The sequence below is a fragment of the Aspergillus sclerotioniger genome (assembly GCF_003184525.1).
Source record: "Aspergillus sclerotioniger CBS 115572 chromosome Unknown BO94scaffold_30, whole genome shotgun sequence".
In the NCBI taxonomy this organism is placed as follows: domain Eukaryota; kingdom Fungi; phylum Ascomycota; class Eurotiomycetes; order Eurotiales; family Aspergillaceae; genus Aspergillus; species Aspergillus sclerotioniger.
The window spans coordinates 1-14,861 of record NW_020291020.1 but is presented as its reverse complement, the minus strand read 5'-3'; the positions used below and the strand labels follow the sequence as shown (position 1 = coordinate 14,861).

The 14,861-nt window shown below is 50.1% G+C and overlaps 6 protein-coding genes and 1 non-coding gene across 7 annotated transcripts; 3 read left to right on the top strand and 4 right to left on the bottom strand.

The window, feature by feature from the left end:
- Positions 1–2,763: 2,763 nt before the first annotated feature.
- Positions 2,764–4,518, bottom strand: BO94DRAFT_499895 (uncharacterized protein; the record flags this gene model as incomplete). Its single annotated transcript, XM_025609398.1, is given in 2 exon segments — positions 2,764–3,276; positions 3,294–4,518. Coding segments are annotated over 2 exon segments (1,623 nt in total), but the record flags the coding sequence as incomplete, so codon positions are not given.
- Positions 4,519–4,977: 459 nt separating this feature from the next.
- BO94DRAFT_t260 lies at positions 4,978–5,085 on the bottom strand. Its single transcript has one exon. It is a non-coding gene; the product is annotated as a tRNA-Ser (tRNA).
- Positions 5,086–5,281: 196 nt separating this feature from the next.
- Positions 5,282–7,159, bottom strand: BO94DRAFT_227112 (glycoside hydrolase family 72 protein). The gene is made up of 5 exons (XM_025606271.1): positions 6,996–7,159; positions 6,913–6,950; positions 6,841–6,866; positions 6,066–6,794; positions 5,282–6,021 (listed from the first exon to the last, which is right to left on the bottom strand). The coding sequence occupies exons 1-5, from the start codon at positions 7,071–7,073 to the stop codon at positions 5,315–5,317; spliced, it is 1,578 nt and encodes a 525-aa protein (XP_025463663.1). The 5' UTR covers positions 7,074–7,159; the 3' UTR covers positions 5,282–5,314.
- A 1,029-nt stretch (positions 7,160–8,188) lies between these two features.
- On the top strand, positions 8,189–8,800 carry BO94DRAFT_227155 (uncharacterized protein). The gene is made up of 3 exons (XM_025606273.1): positions 8,189–8,340; positions 8,428–8,552; positions 8,659–8,800. Exons 1-3 carry the CDS (start codon positions 8,307–8,309, stop codon positions 8,716–8,718), a joined length of 219 nt encoding a protein of 72 aa, XP_025463662.1. The 5' UTR covers positions 8,189–8,306; the 3' UTR covers positions 8,719–8,800.
- Positions 8,474–10,224, top strand: BO94DRAFT_227116 (glycoside hydrolase family protein). Its single transcript, XM_025606272.1, has one exon. It carries the CDS (start codon positions 8,882–8,884, stop codon positions 9,905–9,907), a length of 1,026 nt encoding a protein of 341 aa, XP_025463661.1. The 5' UTR covers positions 8,474–8,881; the 3' UTR covers positions 9,908–10,224.
- A 139-nt stretch (positions 10,225–10,363) lies between these two features.
- BO94DRAFT_538646 (LysM peptidoglycan-binding domain-containing protein) lies at positions 10,364–11,336 on the bottom strand. Its single transcript, XM_025612534.1, has one exon. The coding sequence runs from the start codon at positions 11,230–11,232 to the stop codon at positions 10,543–10,545; it is 690 nt and encodes a 229-aa protein (XP_025463660.1). The 5' UTR covers positions 11,233–11,336; the 3' UTR covers positions 10,364–10,542.
- Positions 11,337–11,920: 584 nt separating this feature from the next.
- Positions 11,921–14,137, top strand: BO94DRAFT_499888 (glycoside hydrolase family 18 protein). Its single transcript, XM_025609397.1, has 2 exons — positions 11,921–11,942; positions 11,990–14,137. The coding sequence occupies exon 2, from the start codon at positions 11,997–11,999 to the stop codon at positions 14,028–14,030; it is 2,034 nt and encodes a 677-aa protein (XP_025463659.1). The 5' UTR covers positions 11,921–11,942; positions 11,990–11,996; the 3' UTR covers positions 14,031–14,137.
- The last annotated feature ends 724 nt before the right edge of the window (positions 14,138–14,861 follow it).

Genomic DNA, 14,861 nt, shown 5'->3' with positions numbered 1-14,861 from the left:
TATCAGAGTACCTAGGCACCTGCAGGCATTTCACATCCCATGCAGGTCAGCAAGTATAGTCCCTAATTTGTAATATAGGGCATAGAATACCCTGCGGTGGTTAGCAAGCTTTTCAACGGTCAAGAGTAGAGTAGGTTCTTAGGAAAGAAGATGAGACTTGTACCTACAATGCGGTACCCACCATACTCCCATGAGCCCCAAGATAGAATATTGCGCGAAGAGCTTGTCAGAAGAGACTCGCGGGAGGGGAGAAGAACTGCACCGCGAGCAGGATAGCTTGCAAGCAGTTGCAGTACAGCAACACGTGCTACAAACCAACCACCGCGGAAGTGCAGGGAAGAGGTCATACAAATAAGTTCGCGGGGGAGGGGGGTCGGAGGCAGGGGGGAACAGCTCATGATTCTGGCCATTCTGATTTAAACGGCCGTGGAGATTGGCTCCGCACATGGGGTATGCTCTCTCATGCTGGTTGTTTACTCGATGCATCGGTCGGCGCAGTTATGGTGGATATATTGCAAGGAAGATGCCATCTTTGTAATAGGGCTTGGCAATTATAAAATATCTTGATCGTTTGAGAAGGAGAGGTTGAGAAGACAGAAGAGGGGGAAATGATTAAGATATAATCCCACCACAGTAGGTAGGTGAATAAACGGCTACAACAGACGAATCTACTGCAATTGAATGAGGATCGTAGGTACCGTCACCAGTCCAAGGAACCTATAAATGAGGGAATAATTTCACATAGCTTTATCTCAGTGGATACTATGAAATCCTAGTTCCAGTTAATACCATCATAGAATTTGGCTGCCACTTTCCTGTTCCAACTAAAGTCATCCAACCATGTCACTGGAAACGTTCTTAATCTGCATGGTGGATTCACAATCCGGTGGTCATAGACCCTGATGTATCCGATATCCGATTTTCATCCAGGTAACAACAGCCGCGATGGCGTGTGGGAAATAGAAGATGGAAGTGTGGAGTTGTTATGGTAGATAGAGTGTAGTGTAGTGTAGTGTATAGTATGGGACCGTGGATGTTTCTTGCAGTAGTTCCCTTGACTGGCTGGCTACTGAATAGTACTGGCTGGTGGGATTTGTACATTAAGGGAAGATGATTTGTTTGATGGCTTATTTTCCTCCCTTAACAATTTATGTAAATGATAAGAACAGCTATCGAAAAATCAACTAAATTACCGCCACGCCGTAAATGTTATAGTCATCTTAGAGGCAATATATCCCGAAACATGTGCCCTAAGACATTATATTTATACGTATAAGTTTTCAGTAGAATTACAGAAGCTGCGAAGATATCCCCCATATACTGTAATCGGGTTATTCTAAGAGTAATCAGTCTCCTTGGAGAGAGATGTCCACTAAACTCGCGAGGTAGAGTTTACTGATGTTCTCAGTCGTGTGGTTGTGTAAAGGCAATTTCTCCGGATGGTGGCAACACAGCCATGTGATAAGAGCTTGGTTCTTCGAGCTGTATGCATACTGTCAATGACTAGGATTGTGGTTTTGTGCTGCTAAGTGAACTTATATCTTGCGTGTTATATGACTTTGAGTTGGTGAGTCTCTGGTCTGCAATATCTCCTATTTTCTATCTCACAGTATCCGAGAATAAACGATTTTCGCTACACGGAAGCTGTATCCATGACCATCGTTGTTATTATTACTAGTCAATATTATAGAATTTATGAGAAAGTATATGTTACAGTAACTACTAGAGTTAGGCACTTAGAATATACATCTTTTGTGAGGGTTGGGTCTCCTCACATGACCAGAGCCCGTGGTTCTATTAAAGTAATGCGCGTTTTAAGCTACTGACCTTGAAATTCTAGTCTTTTGCTAGATGGCCGAGTTGGTATTCGTTTGTATCTTAACAGTATGATGATATTGTAGAGCACACTAAGATTGGATCCTGACACCATTAGCGCCTTTATGACTCTGAACGCGGCTTGGCTGTCGCTGAAGATATAGATCGCTTTTCCCTGCGTGGCCTCTGCCATCAGGGGACATGTGGCCTATTTGTAGTTTTCCCTTTTTCTAGCAATTGTTTCACTGCTTGATGACCTTTTTCAGCCGCCCATGAGAGTGGGGTTTGTCCATCATGATCCTTTGACTCAGGATCTGCACCATTCTCCAGTAATTGGTTCACAACTTCTTGCTGGCCTTTTTCAGCTGCCCATGAGAGTGGGGTTCGTCCATAAATATCTTTCTGCTCAGGATCTGTATCTTTCTCCAGTAACTGCTTCACAACTGCTTGATGACCTTCTTCAGCTGCCCATGAGAGTGGGGTTCGTCCACAAATATCTTTCCGCTCAGAATATACATTTTTTTCTAGTAATTTCTTCACAACCATCTTATAGCCATTCCCAGCTGCCCATGAGAGTGGGGTTCGTCCACGGTAATCAGTCAAGTTGAAATCTGCATCTCTTTCTAGTAATTGCTGCACAACCACCTCATGGCCATTCTTAGCTGCCCATAAGAGTGGGGTTGTTCTATGCATATCTTTCGAGTCAAGATCTGCACCCTTTTCTAGTAGTTGCTTCACAACCCTCTCATGGCCATTCCCAGCTGCCCACGAAAGTGGGGTTCGTCCACGATAATCAGTCAAGCTAAAATCTGCATCTCTTTCTAGTAATTGCCTCACAGCCATCTCATAGCCATTCTTGGCTGCCCATAAGAGTGGCGTTACGGTACCGATTTCCACGTCTGGAGCTGCACCTTTTTTCAGCAAAATCCGGATGATTCCATCATACCTTCTCTCGATGGCGCTTGCCAATGGTGTCTGATTTCCATCATCTTTTGAATCAATGTAAGCACCTTTCTCCAGCAGCAGTTGCACGGCCTCTGACTGGTTGTCTTTGACCGCCCATGCAAGCGGAGTGAAGCCTTCCTTGTCTCTCGACTCGATGCTAACCTTGCTGGTCTCCAGTAGAAGCTCGATGATAGGTACATGGCCAGCTGAGGCGGTATGGGAGAGAGGCATTCGGTGGCTCTCGTCGTTAGAGTCGAGCTGCACGCCACTTCGAGCTAGCAAAAGCTTTATTATGGGCAGATGTCCATACTCCACGGCTTCCGAGAGTAATGTCCTTCCACGATTGTTCTTCCTCTCGGGATCAAAGTCGCTTTGAGTGAGCAGCCGCCATAACAACTCCACATCTCCACTTGCTGCTAGTGACCCAAGAATCTTTCTATTTTCGTCTGCCGAATTCAACACGAGATTGTGTATGGAATTGAGCCAGTGGCTAGTGGTGTTGAGAACGGAGATGTCCTCTGTTTAGTTGGTACTTTGCTAGGCCTGTGTTGTTTGGGAGTGACATGACGTCGTTGCTTGATGCAGATTCTTCTCAACGGATACTGAGAATGCTTTAATTCTCTCAGATTAACATATTCAAGCTCTGAGCATTGGACCCTTTCAAATTGCTCCATCGTCATGAGCCAGTCTTTAAGGTGTATTGCGAGCGGGTGACTTTCTCTGGCTTGGTCTACGCAGTTGAGAATGGCGAGCCCCTGCCCCGGATGGTCAGTGGCTATCAGTCGAAGCTCCAGATGAATTCCCTTGCTACTTTGAGTCAAAGGACCAGCTGAGCTGGAGAATAAGTTGGTTGAGATGATACCAGCGGACTCTCGAAATGCATCGGGAGAGGTAGCCAGCAGCCCTCCATGGTTCTCATCGTCTGACCTCCAAGCGAAGATGCTTTGATCATCAACAACCTTCAGAATCTCCTCCTGAAGCCGTGCGAAGGACCTTTTTCCTTCTCCATATATCAATGGCATGTTGATACCGAAGATACCCAGCAGAGAGTATGCTCGGTCTTCCACTCGGGTCGTGACTCTCGGAGCAGCCCATGACATCCGCTGCGCGACACTAACGTTCTCAATATCCTCTTCCCCAGAGAGAACACCAGGAGGAATGCGGGTGATTTTTGTTAAAAGGTCTTGTAGGGTTTCTTTAGTCCCCAGCTTCTTCCAACACTTGTTGAGAAATTCGATGTTCCGTGGAGCAATCAGTTCTTGAAGGGTCCATCCTCGTGTAAACCATTTACTGCGAATTATATCTGACTTCGAATTTACATCAGCAAGATAGACATAGCAAATCTGGGCCTCCTGATACCAGCGGTACATGGAATTGATTGCCTCGGACAGTTCGGCGCTGCTGGCCTTGTCGATACAGCATGTGTCGACCCACGAATACTTGATTCCCTGCTCGCTGGCTGTTTCGCAGCAGCCCTTGATTTTTAGAAACCCCTGTTTGGCTGTCGCATTGTTTGAAATCATATCCTGAAAGGTGACTTCTTCCTGCTCCCATGTATGAGAGAGGATGGCATAGTCGGTCGTTGGGACGTCGGCAAATTCGGTCAGGCGGATGCCCGGTCCATCTGCATAAAGAAGACGCATTTTGATGCTCTCAGGCACAGATAAGGCACAGACAAATGAGGACTTGATTCTGTCAAAAAGAGTGGTGAAAAGGCCGCGAGAACGTCTGGTTGTCTTTCGATCGGGAAGTGCTCAGACAGCCGATCAGGAAAAAGGCAAGCGGACGGGCGGAAAGCCAACAGCCAGACTATTTGTATCGGAGCAGCGAGCATGCTGCGCTATAATTGGAGTCAGAGGCTAAGCAGGGATGTTTTGTCCAGCTGAAAGGTGCATGAGAAAGTCGGCCAATGGGGGGACTGTTGAAAGGGCCGCCGTGACTGCCCCGATAGCATTGACGATACTTTAACCGAGCGCAAGCCTGCTATTACATTGGCCGGTGGGTGTACACCTGGAGTCATGCCCCAGAGACGTCTCAATTCTTTTTTTCTTTTTGCTCTGCTTCCTGCAACGTCGTTGCCTATATAGCTAGAGTAAAGAGAAGTAAAGACCAAGCAAGTCCAAGGTCTCGGCATTTCCCGCTATCCTTTTGGGTGGGTGCGTCGGTCGGTGGCTCTCGCCTTACCAGAGGTGAGGGGAAAAAAACCAAAAAGATAAGCGACACCTCTGGGACTCGAACCCAGGCGGGCGAACCCACAGGCTAATCTACTAGTTACTAGGAACAGCAAGTAGCAGGCCTGCGCCTTAACCACTCGGCCAAAGTGTCTTGTTATATTATTTGCCACTGGTCTATGCTAAATAACTCTCAATGCTGCGAGAATGAACAAATTCATGAGTCTTGGTACGGATATAACATATGGTATTATTCAAGAACTATACGGAATACTTTAAGAAGGTGGATGGGAAAAGTATATACTAAATGCGATTGAGCTCATCAGGTACAAATCTACCAAAACCACAAATGCGAAGAGAAAATAATCCAGAGCAACCCGCATCTACAGCATAATCATGCCCAATCCACTAACCACGGCAATGGCCGTGTAGAACACCAACTGCAGAGAGCCAACGTTCACGGACTGAGAGGCCGAGGAAGTAGAGGAGGAAGAGCCCGAAGTAGCCGTGGCCGAGCTGGACGATCCAGTGGCAGTAACCTCCGAGGTGACGGTGCCAGTACCCGCAGTGCCAGCCTGGGACATCAGAGTCTTGCAGGTTCCAGTGGCAGAGGTGGCGGACTTGGTGGTAGCAGATCCGCCCCAGCTGCAGGCCGAAGCGGCGTAGCCGGACGCGGACTGGACTTCGTAGTAGTAGTTCAGAGCAAAGACCAGCTGCTGCTTGGTGTTGCACATGCTGTAGGCACCGTAATCGCCGGTGGTGCCGTTGCCGTCGACTCCGGAGCAGGTGATGTCACCGCAGACGTCTCCGAGGAGGGTACCGTAGTCGTCCGAGGAAACGGAGTCATCGACGGTGCAGGTGGCGGCGCTGACCATGCACTCGCAGAGGTTGTCATTGGGAGTAGGGGGCAGAGGGGTCGCCTCGGCTTCCCAGGAGGAGTCTTCGGTCGGGCAGCTGCGGAGAGCGGTGTTGGTCGGGGTGTAGGATGCCTTGTTGGTGCTGCTGGGGCTGGCGGTGGCGATCTCGTTGGAGTAGTAGGTGAAATCGGTCATCTTGCTGACGCTGGTGCTGTCGATCACGGAAACCAATCCTACTGAGGTTAGTAGGAATAAGACGATGCATGGAGCAACATACCATAGTCGTTGGTGTCCTGGAAGTACTCATAGACGATACCACCGGACCACACCTGGGACATCTCGTCTCCGTAGAGGGCCTTGACCTCGGTGAACTCGCGGGGGGTGACACTGTTGCAGCCGTACTCGGAGAAGAACACGGGGACGGAGTAGTTGGCGAACTCCTCGGTGCGGTCCTTGTATCCGGACTCTGAGTAGGTCGAGTTACCGCACCAGGAGTAGATGTTGTAACCGAAGAAGTCAATACCGACAGCCTCGCTCTGGCAATTGAGGAAATCGGCCAGGTCGCCACGGATAGACGCAACGTCAGCAGTGGCGTAACCAACACCCATGGACCGGTAGCCTTGGCTGCTAATGTAGGACTTCATATCCCGCACCGCCGCCTTGACATAGGGCATGCCATCGGTAGTTCCAACGCTGTTGGCAATCTCGTTACCAGCGAAGAAGCCGAGGGTATTGTTATAACCAGCCAGGGCATCGATGACGCTGGTGTACCGGTCGTAGAGAGTGAGCTGCCACGCGGGGTCGCTACGATCGATGGCAACGGTCGAGTTGGAGAGATCGGAGACAACGTAGATGCCAGCATCCGCAAGAAGCTCCATGCAGTCGTCATGATTGGCGGTAGGGTCGATGGCATAGGTACGAATGACGTTGGTGCGCAGCTCCTTCAGGTAGGGGATATCACGCTCGCAGGTGGTCTTGTCGGACAGGGGGTCGGCAGTATCACTCTCTGCTTGGTGTTAGCTTGGACAGTAGACCAGGACAAGGCTACCAACGTTGATATGCCACACCGCGGAGGAAGCTAATAACTGTTAGAACAAATCGTGCTGACGATTAGGGAGACTTACAATTGGGTGTCATTGCTCGAGTAGAAGAATTTGGAGCCCTGAAGGGATTAGATTTCATCAAGTGGAAGCATCTCCGGGCATACCTTGATCACAATGGGATCAACGGCCAAAGCCGAGCTGGCAAAAAAGGCTGCACCAGCAGCCACAGGGAGAAGTCTCATAGCGAATTAATTAAACAGTTGACAAACGAAGGACAGGGTATGAGCAAAAGAGAAAAACGATCGTTGAATGAGCAGTGAAAGTCGACCTTGGGTCTACCAGGCTGGACTATAAACGAGTGTTGGGGTTTGGTTTCCCCCCTCATGGCAAGCCGACCCAAGGGCTTTTGTACGGTTATTCCATTGCCCGCGCCTGTGGAGTCCTGGTCCAAGTTTTCGGCCAAGGAGACGGTTTGTCTTCAACCAGAGATTCCATGAATAGATGGTGACGCGTCAGAGGACCGCGTATACCCCACGTAGCCATTGTTCTGTGGACGCACGCTACATCCCCGGACCACCACCTTTGGAGTATAAACAGGTGATGTAGGGACACCCTGTCCCCCATGCAGATAAGCTTTTCACACCCTATATTTGGTGAGTCCATTCCGAAGACGCCGTGTGTTGGAGACGAAGGCATGGAGCATGATTTTTCGATATACAGGCTAGGCATCACGTAAGTGCATGCGTATGAGCACGGCACTAGCCGAGAACCTTAGCTGGGCATCCAATCAATCCAACTGGTGCAGATGGTGGCTGCCTACGACCCACCTCGGGAGATGGACACCGTCAAAATCCTGTCCCGAGCCATGGATTCGGCTTCGATCCGATGCCAGACGAAGCACAATCTTATCCTTCTTATTCCTCACGAGGATTTTGATGTCAGCTCGAGAAGTAGTAAGCGCTGACGGTGAATAAAGGGCGGAAAGCGGATTGAAAATCAGTCGAAGTGGGAAGCACGTGCCACTGCAGCCGAGACCGAGTGAATAGTCGCCACCAGGAAAGAATTCTGTCGTGTTTCAACTTTGACGGCTCCATCCCAATGGGTCTGGCGGATGAGGAAATTTCCTCCGAATTGGGTCACCCCCTGCGCCTGGCCTGCGCCTGCGCCTCGACGCCTCATCATAGTCTAAACTGACGAAGTTACCGAGTCATGTCCTCGTGCTGATGCCGTGCTGAACACTTACCTGTGAGTCCTGTTATTGCCGTGGAGGTATCCATCCGACTACATGGTGTCCTTGACAGATCAACTGATGAAGCCTCGGATCAGACCGATACTCTTAAGATCACGCCTTGGGATCAAAGTGGGCCATGCAATTCGGAATGATGATGCCTGGCCAATCCCCCTGAACCGAACCGTTGATGCGGGTCACGTGACAATACCCCACACGTGGTTGCTGATTAAGCGGCACTTCCCAAATGGGATTTCACGTGGCACCTCACGTGCTATCAGGTGACTCAATCTCGCCCTAGTCTTGATTAGGCAGGGGAGTCATGAAGATGAGGATGGCCCCCAACTGACTGCGCCTACTCTAGTCAGGGACCCCAACTGGCCAAGCTATGATGAGACAGAAACAACCAGTTAGCCCTGTTTCCGTCATTTGGCCCCATTCTGGCGGTTTGGCTATTGGTGGCATGCGTCTTGTGCGCTCCCAGGAACCTATCGTAAGCCAAATCCTGGAATCGGGTTGACCCTTAATATTTCTCAGGATTCGGTGCCTGTCTTAAATGTGTCTGTTGGCTGAGGGCTGACTGTCTATGGTTGTTGCAGCCCATGCCCGTCATGCAGGACATCAACATAAAACCGCCCTCTTCCCTCATGGTGCCCTGATTTCTTCCACCCGTGCTTCTTCCTCTGCTTCAATCCTGTGCTGTGCGCAGTTGTCATTCTTTACCAATTGTCACTCATTTGACTTGTCAACACACCTTCTTTACCGGTTCCAACCATTCCATTCCTTTCTACCCAATAACCATTCACCAACAATCCCACCAAAATGGTCTCCTTCACCAAACTCTTCACCCTCGGGCTCATCGCCGCCCTAACCGAAGCCTCCAGCAAGCGCGGTGCCGCCTACAACGACGCCTCGCTCGTCAAAACCCTCACAAGCGGTAAATCGACCCCCGTGTCATGGTCATACAACTGGGCCCAAGAAGCCGACGGCACCATGCCATCTGGCGTGAAATTCGTCCCCATGCTCTGGGGCACCGGCTCAGTGTCCACCTGGACCTCCGCAGTCGAGAAGGCCCTCTCCGGTGGCAGCACCCACATCCTAGGCTTCAACGAACCCGACATGACCTCGCAAGCCGACATGTCCGCCTCCAGCGCCGCCACTCTCTACAAGAAGTACATCACGCCCTACGGAGACCGCGCCACGCTCATCAGTCCCGCCGTGACTTCCTCCGAGAACTCGGGCCAGGGTCTCAGCTGGTTCAAAACCTTCATGGGCGACTGCAAGAGCTGCAACATCTCTGCTCTCGCTGTCCACTGGTACGGTGGATCATTCGCCCAGCTTGAATCCTTCATGACAGAGGCTATCAGTACCGCTGGCCAGTATGATATTGATGAGGTCTGGCTTACGGAGTTCGCTCTCGACGCTGATACAAATGGTATCTCGGATGCGGCTACGGCCAAGACTTTCCTTGAAAAAGCTATTGACTGGCTTGACTCGCATCCTAAGGTTGGCGGATACGCTTACTTTTATACCGCTAATGGGTATTTGTTGACTAGTGGGTCGGTCAACTCGGTGGGTGATGTCTATGTTGCTTCTTCTTCGTCTGGTTCTGGTTCTGGTTCTGGTTCTTCTTCGTCTTCCTCGACCAAGTCTACCAAGACTACCACGACTACGAAGACCAAGACTGCCACGGCTACGAAGACTGCCAAGGCGACGTCTGCTAAGACTACTGAGGCTAAGACCACGGCTACCAAAGCCGCCACGACGAGCAAGGTCGTTAAGACTGTGACCTCTACCAAGAAGGTCACTAAGACGGTCACTGCTAGCGGGGCTGCAAAGACTGCTTAAACTTGGCTAAGTTGTCTGTGGCGCTCTATATCCCACCTGTCCATGTAGATGTCTAAATAGCACGATACTTTGTGTGCTACTGTGTGAATTGTTTTGTGTTTTATTTCGATTCTATCAATTGAGATCATTGGTACTTAGTTTGAGTGATAGCTTGGATTGTGTTTATTGCATGCGGTCGATAGTCTTCCTCGGGAGGATGTTAGTCTTACTGTAGGTAGATATTTAGTTATTGGAATAGTCAGTGCTGTACCATCAGCGTGTGTGCTATGTACTATGTAGCTATGTTATGTTGATGATGAGACAGCAACAGCGGTGGGGACAGGGTGGAGTGGAGTGGAGTGGAGTGGTCTGTGGAGTCAGTGCCGCATTTCCAGGACCCTAGATTAAGATATTGTCGATCTAGATACATACTGAGTAGCGGTCACTATTTGTCTGGTTCAAATAAGTCATGTAGCTCATATAGTTGTTCCCGGCTTACGTTGAATCTTCGTTTGAAGAGTGACCAATGAAACGCCCACCTTTTACACATATAGAATCGCCTGGGCCGTACTATCTCCAACTGATTCCTCTCCAGTCTCAAGATACATGAAAAGCACAAAAGATCAGCCGTAATACAGTCCCTTTTCGCCCCGGTACTAGCGAAGAGGCCTCACGCAGTAAGCGTCGCCCACCACTAGGTCAGAATCACAGGTCCTTTTTCCGAGCGACGGATTGGCCGCAGTAAAGGCATTAATAGAGATCTTGTGAGCCAGACATATTTGAGCACAGGATATATCGAGGTCGACGTCATTTATTAGCCACGCACCGCAGACCATGGTGGTGCCCGAGGCCACCGTCGCACCGGAGGGCGGATCCACGGCTCCAGGCTCGGAAGAAGATGCATTCAACGCCTGGCCTGGATACTTTCCTCCGGGAACGGACACGCAAATTGTCGATCCCCAGTAGGGATCAGGCGAGTGTAAATTTGAGCAGTCCCAGTTCAACTGAGTGTTGTAAGACAAGATTTTCCGCGTACTACTGTAGACACCCAGGGCAATACTAGTGCAAGTATCACCAGGCTGCACCGTATATACATCGCATTCAAGCGGCAGACAGAGAGGAGTGCCGGGTCGGATGGAAGAGCAGTTGAGAATGTTCGGGTTGGTAAAGGACATCGTAGCCGCTGAGACGCTGTGGGCTAGGGCAATGGAATCGCACGTGTCGCCCTCTTTGGTCGTGTATGTGTTGCCAGATAGGCAGTTGCGTGATGGCATATTCACGTCGGAGATTGCATGGCCTGTCATGAGGCAGGTCGCAGCCCAGAGGGCTGTGAAGATACCTCTCATGTTGAATTGGTGGTGAAGGATGATGTTTTGAGTGTCAGCACCCTCGGTGAAAAGGTCAAGAGCCAAACAACGAAGTGGCCAAAGATACTATGACAGACATTTCGGTCCGGTGCATCGATCAGTGGGTATGCCGCGGAGTCCTGCCTTCTTATGGGGCGAGAATCCGCCGTAATCAAGTCCAGGGGCAAACCTTGGTTCCTGCTTCAAGCGCGAATCGAACCTAAGCGAGGCGATCCGACTAGCGCCAGGCACAGGCCAATCCACGAGGATGGGTTCCGGCTATAGCCGAGAAGTCCCAAATGTCTCAACTTTCGCCCGCTGATTTGGTTGAGGCCTGAATGACGAAAGCTTAACGACCGCAGGGAGAGACATTGCCCACAAGCTAGTATGGGATGACAACCAGATTCCTACAGATGGTGCTCGATTCCATCTATCAACGTTCCAGACCCTGATTATTCGAGTCTCGAGTCAGCCTTTCCGACTCAAGTTCAAGGGTTCGGGGTCCCAAAAGGGAAGGACCGGGTCAGGAAAGGGGGCGGGGCCGCAGCCCTAGTCTACGGCCCACTGCTGAGTGAGACATTAGGATTATCCTTATTCCTCATGCATCTGTGATTGATTTCCCATGACTCTTTCTATTCGACTGCTTACGAGTACTCCTTGTGCTCTTAAGTTCCTACCTGGGTACTTGTGGCAGGCTGTCAAGCCGAACAGTGAGGAGCCATTTAGATTTCATATTGCCAATCTGACCAGTGAATAGTACCGCAATGCTGGTAGGGATTGTCTTGACACTTCTCGCCAGCTTCAGGGTCCTCCCCTCGGTGATGGCAGCCACTTGCGATATCACCTCCCATTCCATCACGCGTGTCATCGGCTACTATAACTCCGGGGCAGTCTCCAGACCGTGCTCAGTGATGATGCCATACTTCTTCCCTCAAGGCATCTATTCACACATTTACTTTGCCTCCGGCAACATTCATCCGGACACCTTTGAAGTCATCCCTCTCGCTAACCGCGACAAGAGGCTCTACACGTATCTGGAGGGGCTCCATAATCGCGACTTTGGCCAAGAGCTGTGGCTCTCTCTAGGAGGGTGGGCTTTTTCGGACAACGACGCCCCAACGGCCACAACCTTTTCCGACCTCGCTGCAGCCGACATTACCCAACAGAATGTGTTCTTTACATCTTTGATTCGCTTTATGCACACGTTTCACTTTTCCGGTGTCGATATTGACTGGGAATATCCTGTTGCAGCTGATCGCAATGGACGGGCTGAAGACTATACCAACTATCCCATTTTCCTGGCGAACCTGAAGGCGGTGCTAGATGATTACAATTTCGGTCTCTCTATCACATTGCCACCGAGCGACCGATACTTGCAGCATTATGACCTGGCTTCGATCGAGCCCTCGGTCGATTGGTTCAATTTCATGAGCTATGATCTGCACGGGACCTGGAACATGGGCGAGGAATGGAATGGGGCCGTAAATGCCCACACAAATCTAACTGAGATCAAGAACGCCTTCGATCTGCTCTGGCGTAAGAATATTCCCCCTTTCAAAGTAAACATGGGCATGGCTTTCCATGGCCGCACCTTCACCCTGGCCGATCCCTCGTGTACCGAACCCGGCTGTACCTTTCTCTCCGGCGGGGATGAAGGCGACTGCAGTTTGTCTGCAGGCACTCTTTTCAACAGTGAAATCAACCGGATGATCCATCAAGATAATCTTAACCCCACTCTGAACAGCGACGTGGCAGTCAAAACCATTGTCTGGAACACGGACCAGTGGGTAGCATATGACGATCAGGACACGTGGAAGATCAAGGCGAATTTTGCCAAGTCCCAGTGTTTGGGGGGTGTTTTTGTCCGCTCCGTCGATGAAGATGATCGAAACCATACCTTCTCCAAAGGACTGATGGAGGCATTGGGTAATGAATACAACTTGGATATCAAAACCGGCTTAACCAAGGTTGCGTTCAACGAGTTATCTACGACCACGGGCAGCAGAAGTCAGTCCAGTCATAAACAATATTGCCGCTTTGTCAACTGCGGCGCTTCCTGCCCTAACGGCTTCACGGAGGTTACCCGTGCCGATCAACCGTCGCAGATCATGCAAGATTCGACATCTTGTCCTTTGGACTCGGATCAGACACAAAAACTGTGTTGTCCGACCTCCAGCAAGGTACCAATTTGTCAGTGGCGAGGTTTTGACGATTCAGGTAAATGTACTGGGGGCTGCAGTGGTGACGAGACCGAATTAGGCACCAGCACGGATGGTTGCCACTCTGGCTACCAGTCAGCCTGTTGTAGCATCACCAAATCCACAGAGCCCTGGTCTCAGTGTCAGTGGACCTCGTGCGAAAACGACGAAACCTGTCCGTCGGGCTACCACTTTGTGGCGGGCTCGCGCCAGGGATGGGGGGGTCGCAAGTCATGTAGTGGAAAGCAGCAGTACAACTACTGCTGTTCGGGATCGGTGCCGGGTATATTCTCCAGATGCGAATGGACACACCCCAGTGGGGACTACTGCAGCGCCAGCTGTCCATCCGACTCGATCCGCGTTGCCGGGCAATCAATTTTTTCGTCTGGAACCGATCAGACAGTGGATACGCTCGGCTGCCTCCATGGTAACGAGGCGTACTGTTGCTCGGGTGCGCAGCAGGTTTCGAGTCCAAAATCCTCTCTCTCGTCTGTTAGCCAAGAGCAATCGGCCGAGGAGTTCAGTGGCTATCTTCAGAAATTCCTGGCCAATCCTGTAATTCCCGAGGGCTGGGCTGGTCGGATGGCTGAGGCGCTTTAAGTGTTGCTGGGATGCTCTGCATCAGTGTTTAGTGCGAATAGATGCCTCCTGACCCAGGGGCGTTCTCCCTACCAAAAACTCTATGTGAGATGCTTGATATATTGGGTGCAAGGTGTATATCGCTCATGATTATAACGACAGTACTCCAATAGCAAAAAAGAGAAGTTCCTACAGCCAATGAATGAAGCAGCACTGCTCAGTCAGACCAGTCCTAGCCATCAAAAAAGATGAATCCACCCATTAAGCAATTGGGTCACCCTTTTATGGAAACATGTAGCTTGAGGCTCCAGTGCACTCGCCGATACATTCTAGCATCTAATTGGCTGACCAGTTTTCGAGATATCCAAATATGTGTTTATCGCCCAAGTCAACTTGTAAGGGTCGGGTTGGGTTGGGTTTGGGGTTCAACCTTAACCCACCGTACCGGTTAACCTGACCTGATGGGTTGAACCTTTAGATAGCGCCCCAACCCAACCCGCTGGTTCATCAAGTAAGCTTGGGGAGCTGTTGTACGGCATATACTTACAATTAGCAGATGGATCAGAAGAATCACTGTTGAATTATTATTCGTATGTTATGAATTTCGGTGTCATTTCCATGCATCACATTGGGTCATCTAGCTCAATCCTACAAGATATATATCTCAGTCCAGAGCATACCAATACTCGTATATGTTAACATCAAAAAGTGATATCTGTAAGCTCGAGAACAGTGATACCGCCTGCACTAATGTAATACTAAACCACCATCTCCAAAATTTACCGTTATCATCATCTAGACAGTGAATTACTCAGACACATTCACAGTGGTTGGTGATCCTTAACTGAAAAT